The following is a 19,477-nucleotide window of genomic DNA, read 5'->3' on the forward strand; positions in this document are numbered from 1 at the left end:
TGTGCATGAGTCCAGGGCCCCTCTCCCACAGGGGCTGTGTCCAGCACCTGGAGGGGACAGTCAGCCCTGCAGCAGGGACTGCCATGGAGGACTGCCATGTCCTGACAGGACATGAGTGGTCACAGACCCCAGAAGAGCTGGGGGACCCACTGGCCTCTGCACCTCACACCTGACCCTGCACCAGATGGGCCAGCAGAAGGGAGGTGCAGAAGGGCCCCTACATTGAGGGAGTCCAACCACCAAAGTGGGGAGACTTGGGCCTGCACACTGAGCCTGACATGCACCCCTGCCTGGCCCTGGTAGTCACGGCTGAGGCCTTCCTGTCATGTCCTGTGTCTTTTGCTCTGGGGTACTGCCCATTACCTCTGACTCGATTACCATTTCTCCTCTGCAGTTCTGCAAACTCATCACCTGTGTTGCTCTGCCTTGCCTGTCCACTCCCTGTCAGATCCTGTGAAGCCCCTCCTCCTGCAGGAAGCCCTCCCTTTTCTCCAACAGAGTTCCCAAGAGTCTGAGAGTGCCAGGAGGGGCCCGGGACACTCAGGAGCCTCCTGCTCTGTTCCTTGTTGCGATAGTTGTTTCCAGACTCCTGAAGTGTGGGTAGACCTAGTCTTAGCAGGTACTTCAGTCTTCTAGCCACGGCCACCTCCCCTGCTGTCCTGTGATGGGGTTAGGTTGGGGTCAGGGTCCCCTGGTGGGAACTGACTTTCTTCTCCCTGCTAGCTCCCCTGAACTCATGATGGGGTGAGAGCTGGTTGGGTCCTTGGCCCCTGGAAGGTCCAGACCCCTCTTCCTGAGGGGTGTGTATGTCTCAGGTCCCACCTCCAGGGACTGAGATTAGGAGCCCCTGCTCATGTCCTCAGGGGTGGCCAGACCCTCTGAGCCTCAGGAGGGGTGACAGCAGCGCCATGTCCAAGCAGGTGACTGGGCTCCAGCTGGGGACGAAGGCGCTTGGCGGTGGCCATGAGGGTCAGTCGCTGAGCGCGGCCCCTGGCAGCTCGTTGGTGAGCGTGTGCCAGCGCTCGATGCGCTTGTCCTTGTTCTTCAGGCAGTCGAACCAGTGCTTCAGGCGCTCGCCCTTGGCATTGATGCCCAGGACCACACCACCTGCAGGGATGGGCATGGGGGAAACCAGGGACATTGGCTCTGACTCCAGGGGCAAAACATGTGATCCAAAGCTGAGCCCCCAACTTTTTCCTGATTCCAATTCCTGAGTCTGGGCTGCTCCACCCTGGCTCTTTGAGTGGTGGGGTCTGACCTTCATGAAACCTCCCCACTGCCCCATGAGAGAGAGGGGCTGCCTGATGTGCCTTTCATGGCTCCCAGGAACTTTGCTCCGAGTCTAGGTCTCCAGCCCCTGACTATTGTGCTACTGTGTGACTCTCCCAGGATTCAGCACTCTGGGTCAGTCTTTTCCTCTGATCCATGGAGAGAGCAGCTGTGCATGGACCCAGTGTTCTGGCTCCTGAGAGGCCAGAAGGATGGAGCTATTGCCTGGCTCAGTCCCGGGGCCCGATCTCTAGCATGAGGTGTGGCTGGGGTGCTTGCACTTACCAATGAAGTCGTTGGACTTTCCAATGTCATAGTCCCAGACAGTGACCTCCAGAGTCTTCTTGGCCAGGTCCCCGTGCTTAATCTCATAACAGAACTCCTGGGGGCACAAAGTGTACATCAGCTCTGCTCTGGGGATGAGTCCTGGGGGAGAGACTGCTGTGGGGGGGGACTGCAGTGCACTCTAACTATGGTGTCCTTACAACTGAGAACCATCCCTCAGAACCACTTGCCTTCATCCCTGAGCTGCTGTCAAGGTCTCCAGGCTGGTCTTTCTCAGGTCAGCCTCTGCTCTTGCCTCTCCTGCCAGGGTGCCCAAGCCAGGGCATCTCCCTTGCTCTCAGAAGCATCTTTTTTTATTTGTTTTGGGGTCACACCTGGCCATACTCAATGGTTAGTTCAGGCTCTGTGCTCAGAATTACTCCTGGCAGGCTTGAAAAAACCATATGGGATGCTGGGGATTACCTTATGCAAGGCATGTTGTTTGTTTTTGGGCCACACCCAGCAGTGCTCATGGGTTACTCCTGGCTCTGCATCCAGAAATCATTCCTGACAGGCTTGGGGGATCATATGGGATGCTAGGAATTGAGCTTGGGTCCATCCCAAGTTGGCCTTGTGCAAGGCAAATGCCCTACCACTGTGTTATTGCTCCAGCCCTCTTTTTTTCAAGTGGTGGTGGAGGGAGGGAAAAAGGAAGTACCAAACAGCTAAGGCAGGGGTCTCAAACTCAATTTACCTGGGGGCCGCAGGAGGCAAAGTCGGGGTGAGGCAGGGCCGCATAAGGGATTTCACAAAAAAAAAATGTCCTCAAACGTCATTATTAACAGTTTTATTTCTTCTGAACATGAATAGAACATTGAGTGAAGATCATGAACAGTTCTTCTGAACATGACATCTTTTGCCTATTCCTTGCTGCCAGAGACTTGACAGTGCTTCTTCTCACAAATCTGAACTACATTTGGCTTTAGAGAGGAAGCAGTTGAGACCCTAAGTATGGCTTGAAGATGATCATCATTAAGTCTAGACCCATACTTTGACTTATTGAAGATCAATGTGGAGAATAACTTTTCACACAAATATGTGCTCCCAAAAAGGCACATGGTGCGCTTGAACATTTGGGAAAGCTCAGAGAAGCTGGGGGGCAATTCTCTCAAAAATTGCCCATGCATGTCTGCTTTTCCACTAATCTTCCTGAACTGGCTTTGAGATCAGAGTTGCATTGCATTGAAGCACAGGAGAGGCATCTTGCACATCAAAGGAAAAGGGGTCCACAAAAATTTGGAAAGTGGCTCTGTGCTTTTTGAAGTCTGCAAATCTGTGATCAAATTCCTTCTCTAGCTTAAAAATAGCATCAACATATTTCTCACCACTGAATGGTATGCCTGCATCCACAAGTTCCTTGCATGCTGGGAAATGGCAAAGGTTTGTCTGAGAGAGCTGGGATTTCCATAACACAAGTTTTGTGGAGAATGCTCTCACGTTGTCATAGGCAGCACTGATAAGCTGCCCCAGTCCTTGTAACATCTTGTTTAGTACATTCAGCTTATGTGTGATGTCAACAAGAAAAGCTAAGTCCATGAGCCATTTGTGATCACTCAACTCAGAAACAGCATTCCCATCCTTCTCCATAAAGGCTTTCACTTCTTCTCTCAACTCAAAAAATCTTTTCAGGACATTTCCCCTGCTGAGCCAACGTACCTCGGTGAAACAGAGCACATCTCCATATTCTGACTCCATTTCCTCTAAAAAAGCATGGAACCTCCTGTGCTTTAAGCCCCTGGATCTGATTTGGTTGTTGCATTTCACAACATCAGACATCACATTGTTACACGGCAGGCATTTACTGCAAAGGGCCTGCTGATGGATAATGCAGTGAAGAGCAATGGCCTTCTCTACACCCTCCTCTTCAAGTTTTTTTTGAACAAGTGTCCATTTTTCCTCCCTGTCATTGATGGCGCTCCATCGGTTATTATTCCAACAAACCTCTTCCATGGCAAACCTGCATTCTCAATGGCATCACACAGATCCCGAAATATCTCATTAGCGGTGGTCTGGCCATGCATTGGAATTATTGTGAGCAGCTCCTCTGTCAATTCAAAATTGCAATTAACACCACGGACATAAATTGTGAGTTGCGCAGTGTCTGTTATATCTGTGCCCTCATCAAGAGCAACTGAGTATGCATCAAAACATTTGGCTTTCTCACACAGTTGATGATAAATGTCACTTGACATGTCAGAAATGCACTCTGCCACAGTGTTGGCAGAAAGGCTGATTTTGCTAAACTGACCTTTCTCTTCCAGACAGATAATACTTGCAGCCTGTAACATGCATTTTTTAACAAACTCTCCTTTTGTGAATGGTTTCCCTGCCTTAGCAATCATCTCAGTAATCATGTAACTAGCTTCTCTTTGGTTGCTTTCTTGAAGAAATCTTGTTGCCTCATTAGACATTCTTTAAGACTGGCAACCCGCTTGGCTCTCTCATTTCCTTGATATTTTGCACATTCCTCTGCATGTTTAGTTGAATAATGGCATTCCAAGTTGTATTTCTTGTGCACTGCAACTTTCTCTGAGCAAATAAGACATGTGGGGATGCCCCTGTGCTCAACAAAAAAATACTGCGTCTCCCACTTTTCCTGAAATTGTCTGTGCTTGACATCAATCTTTCTCTTTACTGCAGGCTTTGATGAAGTCATGATGAAGGTATGACAAAATCTAATTCTGTAATAAACTTCTCTCCCCTGGCCTCCGATAATACAAGGGACAGCGGGCAGGAGCATCGGAAATGACGTCTGCACTAGGCGCAAAGTATTTACGATTATTCGCTTACCGAATATTCACAATAAAAAATTGCATTAGTAAGAAAAAAATCGCAAAAAATCACATTAAACATTTGCATACCCCGAACGGAACTGCTTGGGGTATGTGAATGTTTAATGCGATATTTTTCTTACTAATGCGATTTTTATGCGATTATTCGGTAAGCGAATAATCACGAATACTGCGATATTTGAAGGCCAGCTGCGGGCCACAAAATGTTGTACGGAGGGCCGCGAGTTTGAGACCCCCTGAGCTAAAGTGTCTTTAAAGTAGCCTGCTCTGGAGTCAGGAAGAACAACAGAGCTTTAGGATCTTTATCTCTACAACCTCAGGGCCCAGCCCCAGCCCACCCTCTTTGCAGCCCCTTTTTCCCCCAGTTGAGATCTAGATTCCCTGGAGCACTCCAAATGCTTCCAGACTGCCTGGAGACCCATTTCCTCCTTCCTCACAGCTGCTGGCTCTGCTTCACACCTCGGCACCCCACTGGCCACAACCCATCCTCTGAGCTCACCCCACAGCTGTTTTCCTGGGCTGGGTCCAGTCTGACCCTGTCTCTCCTCTGTCCCCCTTGGCCTGGGAAACATATCAGCTGGTGGGCCTGGGAAGCCCCATTGCTACAGCCCTGCCCTGGGAGTTCTTCCCAGAGGCCTCATGTGCCCCCACTTCCCCTCACCTCATTAAACTCTGGGTTCAGGGTCTTTTTCTTCACTGCTGTCTTGTGCTTGGATTTCTTGTCCACATCAGGCTTCAGGTACCTAGAATCACAGCCACAGTGGGCAGAGTTGGGAGGAACTATGTGGGTACAGTCAGTCTTGTAAAATGTGTGTGGATTTGTTTTTTTCTTCAGGCCACAACCAGTGGTGCTCGGGGGTTATTCCTGATCTTTTGCTTCAGTACCATGTGATGATGGGGATTAAACCCTGGCCTCCCACATGTAGAGCACATGTGGGAGCTTGCCAGGCAAGTACACTAAGCCACTGAGTCATCTTTTAGGCCAAGAAGTTGGTTTTGGCGGGAGAGTACTACCTGGTAGTGCTCAGGGGCTGTTTCTGCCTCTGTGCTCAGGGATCACTTCTGGTAGGACTCAGGATAATATGGGGTGCCAGGGATTGAACCCGGATCAGCTGTGTGCAGTGCAAGTGTCCTACCCATTGTATTATCTGTCTGGCCCCAAGGTGGGGAATTTTTTTCATGTTTTTTTTTTTTGGTTGTTATTTTATTTTATTTTTTTTTGCCACACCCAGCACCACTCGGGTTACTCCTGGCTCTGTGGTCAGAAATCACTCCTGGCAGGCTCAGAGGACCATATAGGATGCTGAAGATCAAACCCGGTCGGCCCCATGCAAGACAAATGCCCTACCCACTTTGCTATTGCTCTAGCTCCAGGTGGGGAATTTTGGGACTGGTTTCTTGAATCATATTTTTTGGATTATTCATGTGGAATAAATCAGTATTTTGCTTCTTTTTAAATTTGTATTTATTTGTTTTTAATTTTTGGGTCATACTAGATAGGAACAGGAGGACCATGAGATGGTGGGGATAAAACTCGAAGTGCTTGCATGTTAAGCATGTGCTCCAGGCTATTGGGCTTGCTCCTCTGGGTCACAGACCTTTTTATTTGTTTTTGGGCCATGGTGCTCAGGGGCTACTCCTGGCTCGGTGTTCAAAAATTGCTCCAGGGGTAGGGGGGGCAGGCAGAAAAAAAAAAAAGAAATTGATTCTCGCAGGCTTGGGGGACCATGTGGGATGCCAGAGATCAATCCCGGGTCCATTCTGGGTTGGCCACATGCAAGGCAAATGCCCTACCACTGTGCTATCTCTCTAGCCCATTGACTTTTTTTTTTCCATTGACTCTTTTTTAAAAAATAATACTTTTGGGACCAGAGCGGTGGCACAGGCTGTAGGGTGTGCTAGCCTAGGACGGACCACGGTTCGATCCCCCAGTGTTTCATATGGTCCCCCAAGCCAGGAGCGATTTCTGAGTGCATAGCCAGGAGTAACCCCTGAGCATCACCGGGTGTGGCCAAAAATTTTTTTTTCTCACTTATTTTATTTTATTTTATTTTATTTTGGTTTTTGGGCCACACCCGTTTGACGCTCAGGGGTTACTCCTGGCTATGCGCTCAGAAATTGCCCCTGGCTTGGGGGGACCATATGGGACGCCGGGGGATCGAACCGCGGTCCTTCCTTGGCTAGCGCTTGCAAGGCAGACACCTTACCTCTAGCGCCACCTTCCCAGCCCACTTATTTTATTTTTTGGGGGCCATACCCAACTGTGCTCAAGGCTTACTCCTGGTGGAGCTCAGGGGGTTACAATCTGGGTTATTTTTGTTTTGGGGCTTCACTTTCATGGATACTTCGACACCACCTCACCCCCTGTGAAGCCTCCACAGCTCCCACCGGGCTTTCAAAGGCCACAGCCAGACCCAACTTCTCTCCTTCTCACCCTCTGAGACCCACAGGCAGCCCTGGGGGTCCCTTACACCTATGGTCCAGTCAGGGCAGGTGCCACATATTGGAAAATTCTGTTAGAGGGAATGGCCTGGCCTGGTTAGGAGAGAGCCACTCTCCCTGCACCCACTGAAAGCCCCTCAACTCCAGTGGGCCTCAGTTTCTCCATATGTCACACAGGCCAACTGTACTGGTGGGGTTGTCAAACAGAAGAGGAGAGTGGGGGTTCTTGTGAGCCTCAGGAGGCCCTGGAGAGCTGCCAGGCTCCCCCACAACCGCTCTCGGCCCGCACTCACGTTTTCACATAGGGGTCTGAGTATCCATTGGCGTCCATGGCGGCGAGGTGGGCGCAGCGCACAATGCCGACGAGCAGGCCCTGCTTCTGCGAACTGTACTTGAGGGAGATGAGGATGCGGCCCCGCTCCTCCAGGGACTTGTCTTCACTCTTGTCCACCTGGGGGTGGCAGCCTTCAGGGATCCCCATGGCTGAGGCCCCAACCCCAGAGGGCCCGAGGGGATAGGGGGCTACCCAGGTCCAGGTTCCCTGAGGTTTTCACTGAGCTCAGGGTTCAGGGTGCAGCCCCTTGGGGAAGGCCCAGAAGACAGAGTTTTGGTACATCTCCAATGGGTGTGTGTGTGTGTGTAATAATTGAGTGGAAACCGTTAGGTCTCCTGGGCCCCAGGAGCCACGACACACCCAATTCCGGGCTCAGGCCCCCCTGCTCTTCCTACACTTCTCTCCCTACTCTTCTTCTCTCTCCTGTCCCCTCTGTCTTAAGGACCAGCCCACTGAAGCCCTATGTCCTTGAGGACATTCATGGGCTCCATGCAGGCCCCTCTGCCCACAATTGACTTCTCCTGGGCATGACAGAGCCCTGGGGACTATATCAGAACAGTCAGTTCCGTGGGACAGTCCTGTGGGGTGAGGCAGGGGCCACGGGCTGCAGCTCCCTATCCTGATCCACATGGTCCCCTGACTGCAGCATCCTGAGCTCCTTCCCCACACAGCACCCAGCAGCTGTGCCCCACAGCGAGCACCTGCTGGCCAGCCCTCCCTGTCTAGTTCCTGCCACTTCCTGCCTCCCTGGCATTCCGGTTCACAGCAGGGACCCACTGCAGCTTTCTTCACTCAAGAGCTGTGTGCTCCACCATTGAGCCACATCTCTGACCCTGAGACAGGATTTTTTTTTTTTTGTGAAGGGGCTCCTAAGCGGTGTTCAAGGGGGTCCAGAACCCTTCCACAGATTCTCTGCCAACTACGCTGAGAGCTCCAATGCTTGGGCCTAGTGCTGTGGCACTTTTTAGGCCCGATGATGCTAAGCCCTTTCTGGCAGTGCTCAGGAGTCTCGAGGATAACAGCTGCTGATGTTAATAGGACCCACTCCACTCAATGCTAGGGATCAAACTTGAGATCTCAAGTATGAAGACATGTACTTCCTGTCTCCCCAATTCTAGGGACTGTTTTGGAGGGGAAGGAGTCTTGGTCTTGGTTACACCTGGCAGTGCTCACACTTACTTCTGACTTTATGCTCAGGGATCTTTTTTTTTTTTTTGGGGGGGGGTGTTGGGTCAGGAGTTACTTCTGGCTATGAGCTCAGAAATCACCCCTAGCTTGGATAGGACGCTGGGGTATTGAACTGCGGTCTGTCCAGGTCTAGTGTGTGCGAGGCAGATGCCTTATGCTCTGCATCACCACTCCAGCCCCTCAGGGATCTTTTCTGAAGGGGCTCAGGGAACCTGGGTGTAGTGCTGGGAATAGAATGAGGGTCAACCCTATGCAAGGCAAATGCTTTATCCCCCGTACTATCTTTTTGGCCTGGGATTTTTTGTTTTGTTTTTGTTTTTGTTTTTGGGCCACACCCGGTGGTACTCAGGGTACACTCCTGGCTGTCTGCTCAGAAATAGCTCCTGGCAGGCACGGGGGACCATATGGGACACCGGGATTCGAACCAACCACGTTTGGTCCTGGATCGGCAGCTTGCAAGGCAAACGTCGCTGTGCTATCTCTCCGGGCCCGGCCTGGAATTTTTTACTGGTTTATTAGTTTTGGTTTTGGCTATTTTTGGAGGGGGGCACACCAGGTGGTGCTCAGGGGTCATTCCTGGTCAGCCTGCTCCTGGCAGGCTTGGGGTACCATTTGGGATGCTGGGAATCAAACCCAGGTCCATCCCTGGTTTTAGCTTTTGGGCTAGACCTGACCATGCTTTAGGGACTACCTGTGGCTCAGTGCTTGGGGACTGGTTCTGACAGTGCTCAGGAGACCATAAGGTGGTGGAATTGAACCTGGGACTCTCACATGAGGCACTCCAGACCATTGAACGTTTTTGGTGGCCGGTGCCAAGAATTTTTGTCTATTTCCCTAGCTCGAGCAATTCCGTTAGTTGCTCAGGAAAAGTTCCTGGCGGGGAGGTCCCTGGAGGGTGTGAAGCCTGGTGACTGGAGGTGCCCACTGGCTGCTTACCGGCAGTTGCTTCTCCAGGCAGATGCTGAATGTCTTGGTGTGGTTGGGCTTCAGCCTCTTGAGGGGCACTCGTGTCTCCCCGATGAACTCATTGTGGCGAAATTTGTCCTCATCACACACAGAGATCCTGGAGGGCAAGGGATGTGGCCAGTTCCTTGGACACAGCAGGTGTCCCCCCAGTGCCTTTTCTAGCCCAGGGGCTCAGTGGGCTGGTGAGGAGACATGGCTTGGGGTGGGATAGAGGGACAGACATGGGCTGGGACCTCACCTACCGCAGTGTCTTTCGGACCATGTCTTCATCCGTGATTCCGTAGTAAGTGAGGGTCTCGTTCCATGTGGGGTTCAGAGTATTTCTCAGTGTTTTTGTCCGGAGCTTGTTTGCCTGGACAAAGTAAATAGGGTTCTGTGAGCAGCCAGGACAGCGGCCCCAGAGATGTGTAGCCTGGAGCAAGTGACAGCATTAGTGTCCACCAAGGTTGCAGTGGAATAATTGCCCTTAAAACTGGGAGATTAGGGGCTGGAGAGATAGCATAGTGGTGGGGCATTTGCCTTGCAAGCAGCCAATCCAAGACCAACAATGCTTGGAATACAGGCATCCCCGTGCCTGCCAGGAGCGATTTCTGAGCTGAGAGGCAGGAGTAACCCAAGTGCCGCTGGGTGTGGCCCCAAACCAAAAACCAAACAAAAAAAATAAACAAAAAACCCCTGGGAGATTAGATAAAGGGGGTAGAGAGATGCAATTTTGTTGTTATTGTTTTGGGGCCATACCCAGTGGTGCTCAGGGCTAACTCCTGACTCTACACTCAGGGATCACTCCTGGCAGGGCTTGGGAGAATCTTAAATGGCATCAGAGATTGAATATGGGTTGGCTGTGCCCAAGGCAACCACCCTACCTGCCGTACTATCTCTCCAGACCATTGAACTTTCCATCCCATCTTAAGAAGTAAAAAGGGAGACAGTTGAGGAAAATCAGAGAGAGATGTGAAGAGGGAAAGGCAGGGAGATGCTAGTGGCTCTGAAGAGAAAGGGACCAGGGAAGGCAGGCAGTCTCTGGAAGCTGGAAAAGACCAGGGCATGGCATCTTTCCAGTGCTGCCACAGTGGACCTCAACTCTGCCAGGCTCGATTTTAGCTCAGTGGAACAGATGTTCTTCTAACTTGACAACTGGAGAAGTGTTTTGCAACCAACCACTCTGTTGGCAGTGGGTCACTGTGGCCCTGTAAAAGCAGACAGGAGGGTCTTTTCTATAGGGCTCTGTTTGTGTGGACATGAGTGTGCATATGAGTATTGTGTCTGCACAGTTGCACATGTGTGAACATGGAAGTATGTGTGTGAATGTGCGCATATGTGCATTTGCTGAGCATTTGTATGTGTGTGTGCGGATGTGCTTGCAAGTGAGGAAGGGGAGAGTGGTTTGGGGCAAGAGCTTTCACTCATATGGTTCTTGGTGCTGGACCCTCTTCCCTCCAAGTGCCTGTGGGGGGTTGCCCAGCCAAGGACATGGTCTCTCACTTGGAGATTTAGTTTTGGTGTTGGGCTATATCTGGCAGTGCTCAGAAGTAGTTCCAAGCATAGTAGAACCAAGTGGTGCCAAGGATTAAATCACGGGTCTCCCCTATGGCTGGAGCTATAGTACAGCAGGTAAGGTTCTTTCCTTGCATGAAGCCAACTCATGCAACTCAATCCCCGGCATCCCATAGGATCCGCCAAACCCTCCAGGAGTAATTTCTGAGTGCAGAACAGGAGTAAGCCCTTAGCATCATTGGGTGCGATCCCCAAACAACAATAAAACAAAACAAAACCAAACCAGAGGTCTCCCTTTGTCAAGAACATGATCCAGTCCTCTGAACATCTTCCAGAGACTGGAGCTCTGGTTCTTCCATCCTGCTCTGAGCTTCACATCTGATTCCCTTTAAAACCTGCCAGCTAGAGCGATATAGCACAGTGGGTATTATTTGGCATGCAAACGACTGACATGAGTTTAATCCCTGGCATCTCATATGGTCCCCCAAGCCTGCCAAGTAAATTTCTGAGTGTACAGCCACAAGTAACCCGAGTGCCGCTGGGTGTGCCACCAGGTAAGGCTCAAAAACAAACAAAAACAAAACCTGCCAGTTCTGACTCCAGCTTTGAGGCCTGTCAACATCCCTGGTTCAAATTCCTGCCTCTCTAGTCCTGAGCTTTGCGGGTAGACAGACAGGCCCTGTCTTTGGCAAGGGCTCCTCACCTCAAGCCATCACCTCTCTGTATGACTCCTGGGGGTTCTGTACAAGGAAGCTGTTCTCTGCAAGCGCCCAATACTGTACTCTGGGGCTCACTGTTGCTCAGCTCTGAGGTGGGGGCATTTCCCACAGTCATCATTACACAAAGAGGTTGAACCCACCCAGAACTGGGAAAGGTCTCATCCTTCACCTCAGCCTGCGAGAGTCTATGTACCATAGCCCAGGGTCATTTCGGCCATCAAGATCAGTAGCTAATCAGCCTGGGGGGGGGCACTTGTGGGTGGACTGTCCAGCAGCTGAGTGGTGATATAAGGGTATTCTTCAATGATCATCATCCCTTTGGGACAACTTCAGGGCCAGGACAGCTGCACTGAGCCAGTGCTTTCTTTCCTCTGAATTCCACTCAGGTCTCCTGGCACTGAGTCGAATCCTGCCCCCTGAAAGGTCTGTGGATTCCCAGGCAAGACCCTGCTCTGAGAATAATCACTTCCCCTCCCTTGCCATCAGGATTCAGTCCCCTGCACCACATACAAAAACAAAAACAAAGCAAAACAAAACTCCAAATCCAGTTTATTTATTAAATCATGGTCAGGGGCAGCTCTGTGGTGCCTGATGTGCCAGCCTATGGCAGAAATAATTTTTTGTTTGTTTGTTTTTGGCCCACACCTGGTGGTGCTCAGGGATTACTCCTGGCTATTTGCTCAGAAATAGCTCCTGGCAGGCACGGGGGACCATATGGAATACTGGGATTTGAACCAACCACCTTAGGTTCTGGGTCGGCTGCTTGCAAGGCAAATGCCACTCTGCTATCTCTCCGGCCCTGGCAGGAATAATTTTTGAGCACAGCCAGTTATGACTCATAAACAAAACAGAAAAGAAAAGAAATATGGGGCTGGAGTGATATAGCGCAGAGGTAGGGCGTTTGTCTTGCACGCGGATGACCCAGGATGAACCTTGGTTTGATTCCCGGTGTCCTATATGGTTCCCAAAGCCAGGAGTAACCCCTGAGCATCACCGAGTGTGACCCCTCTCCCAAAAAAAGAAAAAAAATAAAAGAAATCGAGATTAGTTTTCCATATTCTAAGGCTGGGTCCCTTGATGTTTTTGTTCAATTGCAACTTTCTTGGGGGTGTCATACCAGCAGTGCTCAGAGCTTCCTTTTGTCTCTGCACTCAGGGATCACTCTTGGCAGTACGCAGGGGACTATATTGGATGCCAGGGATCGAATCCAGGTTAGCTGCATGCATGCAAGGTAAGAGCTCTACTCACTGTATTATCTCTCTGGCCCCTTAATCTCACTCTGCCCCACCAAAAGATTTATCTATCTTTCTTCCTCGATCAGTGAGACCCACTGGATACCTGGAGGGAGGAGCATCTTAATCAGGCTCTGCCTTTGTGTGGCTGGCATGGGAATAATTCTCCGGACAAACAAACTGGATTTTTGTTTTGGCAGTGCAGGGGACTGAACCCAGAGCCTCACACATACAGGACAAGTGCTCTGCTATTAAGGGAAGTAAAGTGGCGAGGTAGTTGCCCTCCATCTCCCATGGAACACAGAGCTACCCAGGGATACAGCAAAGAAACCTGCTTCAGGCCAGAGAGAGATATCTCAAAGTGATAGAGCAGATGTTTTCTGCATGCCTGGAGTTCAACCCCAACAATGCATGGCCCTTCGACCCTGGGAGAAAATGCCAAGATCTGCTGGATGTGACCCGAAAATCTGCTTTACTGTCATCCCCCATCCCATGCTATCTAACCATGGAGTCCCTTATTTGCAGCAGTTTGTGTGTGTGTGTGTGTGTGTGTGTGTATGTGTGTGTGTGTGTGTATGTGGTAGGGAGGTTTCAATCTAGTGTCTCATATATGTAAATCATCAGCTCAATGACTGAGCCACATCCCTGGCCCATTAAAGCACATAATAGGAATTTTAGCTAAGATTATTTTTTTTTTTGAGGGGTATGCCACATCTGGCAGTCTGTTACCCCAGCAGACTCAGAGAAACATGGGTAGTGCCAGGAATTGAACTCAGATTGGCTGTATATGAGGACCATATGGGATGCAAGGGATCAAACCCCTCCCCTGGTCGGCCATGTGCCAGGCAAATACCCTACCTGCTGTATTCTTTCCAGCCCTCTGCAATGATTTTTGTTTATTTTGGGGCCACAACCAGCTGCTCAGGAGTTACTCCTGTTTTTGTGCTTGGAAGTTACCCCTAGCAGGCTCAGGGATACTGGGGATCAAACCTGTGTTGGCCATGTGCAAGGCAAATGCCCTACCCACTGTGCTCTTGCTCCCACCCTGCAATGACTTTTTTTTTTTTTTTTAACAAGCTGATTTAATTCTGGAATAAGGAAAATTCTTTAGGGGTTTCCTCAGCAGAACAAGTGTACTGATTCCAGATTCTGGGGTAGCAAAGGGCTGACTGATCATTAAGAGGGTTAGAAGTGTGTGTAGGGGTCCTCAGTGGGGGAGTGAGCAGGTGGGCCTGGGGAGCCCCTCACCTTGCTGGCTCCTGGCAGCAGGTGTAGCTTGACATAGGGGTCTGCCAGCCCGTTGTGGTCCATAGGCTTCAGGCCCTGCAGGAGAGCAGTGGCAATTGAGTGGAGGGACGCAGGAAGCAGGTGGTCCCCGTCCCCACAACACCTGTTGGGTCCCTTGATGACCCCCTCCTCTAAGAAGCCTCCTGGGATGGCCCCCATCCCACATTGGTCTGTGAAGGGGCTTGGCCTTGGGGGACTCCCCATCCCCTTGTCAAGGGCAGTTGTCAGCTCAGCCTTTCCTCTGCCTCTTGCTTGCCGCATCCTTCCTGGCCTGCTTATCTGCATGCTTCCTCAAGACCCCTGGAAGATGCATCACATCGTGGGGACCAGGCTCTGTTTTTCTCCATCCCTGCTGGCTGCTCACAGAGGGTCTCCCCACAAGGTGGCTATCCTTGATAAGTCTGTACCAATGGTCTCCGTGTGCACTGGAACCCTCTTGGACCCTCCCATGCTCCTGTTTCTGAAAAGGTTGTTTTTCTTCTGGGCCTGGATCATAGAAATGGGAGTCACCAAGCCCTGCGAGTGGCAGAGCGCCCCAGGGGAACTGAGGCTGAGGGGACCGTGCAGGGGGGAATGTGGTCACACCTGCCCACTACAGATCTCCTGGAGCGATGGACAGGCCGGGCCACCTACCCACTGTTCTGTGCAGGGCCATACAGCAACGCTTAGCCTCTGTGCTTTTACTGGCAACTGAGGCCTTGCCTTCACCCTCTGAAAAGGGGTTGAGCCCCTCTGCCCAGGCAGGCAAAAGACTGGAGGAGGAAATGCTGCCCAGGCTTCTCTGACCACCAGGCTCACATCACGTCCTGCTCATGCTCATGTCAGAGCCCACTCCTTGGCTGAGGGGCCCCCACCCAAAAGAGCTGTATCTATGTGGACTATGGCCTGGGGAATGGAAAAGCAGGCAGGACTTGGGGTCTCTTCAATCCAATTCCAATTATTCTGAGGGATACACCCCTCTGTGGATGCATACACACATACACAGGTGAGATCACACATGGGTACACACAAGAACACACACACGAGAGTACACACATATACAAGAACACACACGCACACACAATAATAAGAACACACATGGGGGAGCATGCATACACACATGTAAGAGTACACATGGCCAGAGAGATATATGTACATGCACGTAAGAGAATACAAAGGTACTTGAAGGAGAGCACAACATGCACACAGGATCACACACATGAATCACACAAAATACATGCACACACGTAAATACACACATTCAGACATGAAGAACACCTGTGCACAAATGTGAACATATACAAACACAAATGTGTAACAGTATATTTATGATCATAGATGTGAGAACACACACACACACACTTGGGCGCACACACCTAGCCCACCCTCTCAGCCCAGGGTGGGAAGGGCTATCTGCACAGGGAGGGGCAACGTCTGGGACAGGGAGAAGGAAGGCACCGGCATTGTGCCTCTTCCTAGTCCCCAGCCTGGACAATCTCTATAAGCGAGGGGCAGGATGGAATGGGGAGCAAAAGGGACCTGCTCCCCAGTTTACACAGTTGGGTCACCCGATCCTTAGCTCTGTGCCTGGCGCATGGCGAGGCATACCCTGCTTCCTGAACAGGCAGCAGGGGTACAAACGGGCTTCTTAAGCTTGTCCCTCTCGTGACCCCTTTTTGTCTGATAAAACATTTTTTTTTGTTTGTTTGTTTTTGGCCACATTGGGCGGTGGTCTGGGGCTGCTCTGGCTCAGTATTTGGGGGACATGCTGTGCCAGGGATCATAGCTGGCCGGGCCTGCTGCTTTCAAAGCATGGGCTTTGAGCCCATTGAGCTCCGTCCAAGCCAAGAAATTAATTCTAAAACAAAATTTTCATGATTCCCACATCCAGCTATAGTCCAAGTATCCCAAGAAGCCCCTCAGTCTGAGAAGCCCAGTTCTAGAGGGTTCCCCTGTGGACATGATTCATGATGCCTGGGGTAGCTCAGACCAGGGTGGAGACCCTAGCAACCTTAGAGCCAAGAGCTCACAGAGCCAAGAGCAGGGTGGGAGGAGGGTTCAGAGGTTCATATGAAGTCAGGGTGCTGGGCAAGATCTAGGCTCAGGTCTCTGGGCTCTAAGCAGGTCACTGGGCTGCCCTTACCTTGCGCGTGAACACCAACCTGGGCACCTTCTCTCAGAGCGACCGTGTGGCAAGGACAAAGCACAGTGCGGCTAAGGACAGTGAGTAGCAGGGTGGAGTGACAGGCACCCTCGGCCCCACCGCAAGAGCCAGGCCCAGCCCTGGTGGGTCAATCCAGCAGATCACTTGATCTCCTCTGGTACCAGATCACCTACCAACCTCTCCTCAGGACCAGGTCACCCCACCTCCTTCTAAGGTACTAGGTCCCCCATAAGGATCTCTCCCCACCACTTTCTCTAGGACCGATGTCCTGAGCAGGACAGTGTCTGCCCAGTCTTGGTGCTGGCCAGTGAGTGCAGAGTGGAAGGGTGACCCTCTCTCCAGCCTGCTTGCTTCGTCCTTCCTCCCTCTGGGAACAGCTTCCCCCAATCTGGGCCTGCACCCTGACAGCCTCCCCCAAGTCCAGGCCACATCATCTCCTCCTATGAAACCACGAAGCCCTCCCAAGAGCCCCTCAATCTGCCCTGCTCCTCCTGCATGCCTGGCGAGGTGGTCCCGGGCCTACCTTGGCCTTGTTGATGGTACAGTGGAGGGCGCTGTTCTCCTGGTCGTACAGCAGGCTGAAATCCAGGGTGCCCAGGGCCGCTGTGCAGGAGGAAATGGGGAGCTCAGGTTAGGCACAGCTGAGGCTTCTCTGCCTGGGCTGACCACAGTTCCCAAGAGGATGTGCTGTCCATGGAGCAGCCATGGGGCAACAGCTGCTCATGGCTCTGTTGACCATGAAGCACTCAAGGTTCTGTTGCCCACAGAATAGCAATGACACCTGTCACCCGTTAAGCACCCACTGCCCACTCAGTACTTATGACACACTACCCCTCCACCAGTTCCTGGGGGCAACCCTGGGAAGTGAGCTATCTGGCCATATTTGGGGAAGAGGTTGCATTTCTGGGTTACATCTGTCCAAGTTCAGGGCTTACTTCTGTTCTGTGGTCTTTACCTTTTGTTTTTGTTTTTATTTGTTTTTGTTTGTTTGTTTTTTTGCTGACATCCTGACTCTGGACATAGGAATTTTTTCCCAGGGCTCAGAGGACTGACTACATAATTAAACCAGGCTCAGCCATGAGCGAGGGAGTCATCTAATCCACTGTACTATCTCTCCATTCCTGGCAGTGTTCAAGGGACTGTATAAGATGCTGGGAAATGAACTTGGGTTGACCATATGCAAGGCAATCATCTTACATGCTGCACTATTTCTCCATCCCTACTGGTCACTTTTTATTTGGGCCACACATAGTGTTACTCAGGGGCTACTCTCAAATTGGTGCTCAGGGGGGCTTGTAGTGTTTGAGACCAAACCTGGGCCTCCTGTCCTGTAAAGCCCACACTCCAGACCTTTGAGTTATCTCCCTATCTGGTTATTTTCTGCGTGAGGAGTTGAGGTCTGGAGAGCTCAGGTCAGTCATCCCCAAATTACAGTGTGTGGTGGTGAGAGGGCAAAGTCTCTGCCTGCCTCAGTTTCCACCATCCATTAAATGTCACAAGAATTGTGTGCAAAACAGAGTCAGGGGTTCTATAAGGTGGCATGTATCCCTGGTTGACTGATAGTGACCAATGCTCATTACCCTCTTTGGTCTATCTGGTCCATTGGGGCTGAGCAGGCTCTGAGGAACCAACTGGGTTCCTCCTGCTGCTTCCAAAAGCCTCTGAAAGATGAGGCAACTCCCAAGGACATGCAGCTGTTATTGGGCACAACTGACACCTCAGGCACAGTCTGGGGCAGCTGAGGCCTCCAGATCTTTAAGACTACTGGATTAGAAGCCCAGGTGAGAGTAGCAAAGCTCGACAAATCTCTGGACAGCAAGATACATGTGTACTCTAGCCCTGCTGCTGAGCTATTTAACAGCATTTCTGTTCACTCCCAAGTATTTCTGACATGCCAGACGCTAAAGATACAGATTCCTAGAGAAGGGGCCAAAGTGACTAATACAGCACTTAATGGGCTTGCCTTGCATACACTGAACGCAAGATTTAATTCAGGTCAGCTACCCAGCACCACTTGTGGTTCCGAGCCCCACCCCTGAGCACAAAGCCCGGAGTGAGCCTTGAGCACCTGCAGTGCTGGAGACTGAACCTGGGTTGGCTGTGTACGTGGCAAGCACTTGAACCATTATACTATCTCTTCAACCCCTCAAAAAGCACAGTTTTTTATGGCAGAAGCAGATGAAAAACTTGAATCACAATTGAGATGGATAGGTTGGGAGCTATGGGGGATCCAGGGAGATGTCTGGTCTCCACGTGAATCAGGGAGATCAGGAAGGTTTCCTGGAGGAGGTGCTGTTTCACTTGGGCCATTAAGGATGAACAGGAGTTGGAGGAGCCTGATAGACCTCAGGGAAGGAGTTTTAAAACCACAGACCAACCACTTGAGAGAGTCTGAGTAGCTGGAGTAATTCTGGGGGAAACATACTATTCTATCCTTTATTTGTTTTATTTTATTTGGTCATATGTGGTGTTGCTCAGGGCTTACTTCTTTTTTTGGGGGGGGGTTTGGGTCACACCCAGCATTGCTCAGGGGTTACTCCTGGCTGTCTGCTCAGAAATAGCTCCTGGCAGGCATGGGGGACAATATGGGACACCGGGATTCGAACCAACTACCTTTGGTCCTGGATTGGCTGCTTGCAAGGCAAACACCGCTGTGCTATCTCTCTGGGCCCAGGGCTATTGATTACATTCAAGAATCACTCCTGCTAGGCCATATAGAATGCTGAGGATTGAACTCAGGTAGGCAATGTAAAAAGGCATTTTAAGGCAAATATCCTTCCTCCTGTACTATATCTCTGGTCTCTGGCTTTATTGTTTTCTTTTAGTATTTATTTATTTTTGGGCCATACCAGCAGTGCTTACAGAGCACTCCTGGTTTTGCATTCAGGAGTCACTCCCAGCAATACTTAGAGGATCATTTGGGATCACCTGGGTGATCTGGGATGGTGGTATGCAAGGTTAATGTCCTCCCTGCTGATGTACTATTTTGTTCTGACCCATGGCTCTATTCTTTTAGTTAATTAAAAAAATTTCTTGAGGGGTGTGGCAGTTAACCTAAGAGCAATTTTATTATTAAAAATTCTTTTTAAATAATAATTTTTTTTTTTGGTTTTTGGGTCACACCTGGCAGCGCTCAGGGGCTACTCCTGGCTTTACAGTCAGAAATTGCCTGTGGCAGGCACGGGGGACCATATGGGATGCCGGGATTCGAACCACCATCCTTCTGCATAGAAGGCAAACGCCTTACCTCCATGCTATCTTGCTGGCCCCATAATCATTTATTTTTA

General features: G+C 50.7%; 1 protein-coding gene across 1 annotated transcript in view; it reads right to left on the reverse strand.

Moving 5' to 3' along the window:
• Positions 1 to 282: 282 nt before the first annotated feature.
• Positions 283 to 19,477, reverse strand: part of DOC2B (double C2 domain beta) — a 28,336-nt gene continuing 9,141 nt past the window's right edge. The window contains exons 2-9 of the mRNA XM_049782517.1: positions 16,714 to 16,793; positions 14,009 to 14,083; positions 9,558 to 9,667; positions 9,286 to 9,412; positions 7,121 to 7,278; positions 5,047 to 5,128; positions 1,555 to 1,651; positions 283 to 1,107 (exon numbers count right to left, since the gene is read on the reverse strand). Of these exons, the coding sequence (XP_049638474.1) occupies positions 971 to 1,107; positions 1,555 to 1,651; positions 5,047 to 5,128; positions 7,121 to 7,278; positions 9,286 to 9,412; positions 9,558 to 9,667; positions 14,009 to 14,083; positions 16,714 to 16,793 (866 nt within the window). The 3' untranslated portion in view covers positions 283 to 970. The remainder of the gene's footprint in view (positions 1,108 to 1,554; positions 1,652 to 5,046; positions 5,129 to 7,120; positions 7,279 to 9,285; positions 9,413 to 9,557; positions 9,668 to 14,008; positions 14,084 to 16,713; positions 16,794 to 19,477) is intronic.

This window comes from Suncus etruscus, chromosome 1 (genome assembly GCF_024139225.1).
Source record: "Suncus etruscus isolate mSunEtr1 chromosome 1, mSunEtr1.pri.cur, whole genome shotgun sequence".
Taxonomy (NCBI): domain Eukaryota; kingdom Metazoa; phylum Chordata; class Mammalia; order Eulipotyphla; family Soricidae; genus Suncus; species Suncus etruscus.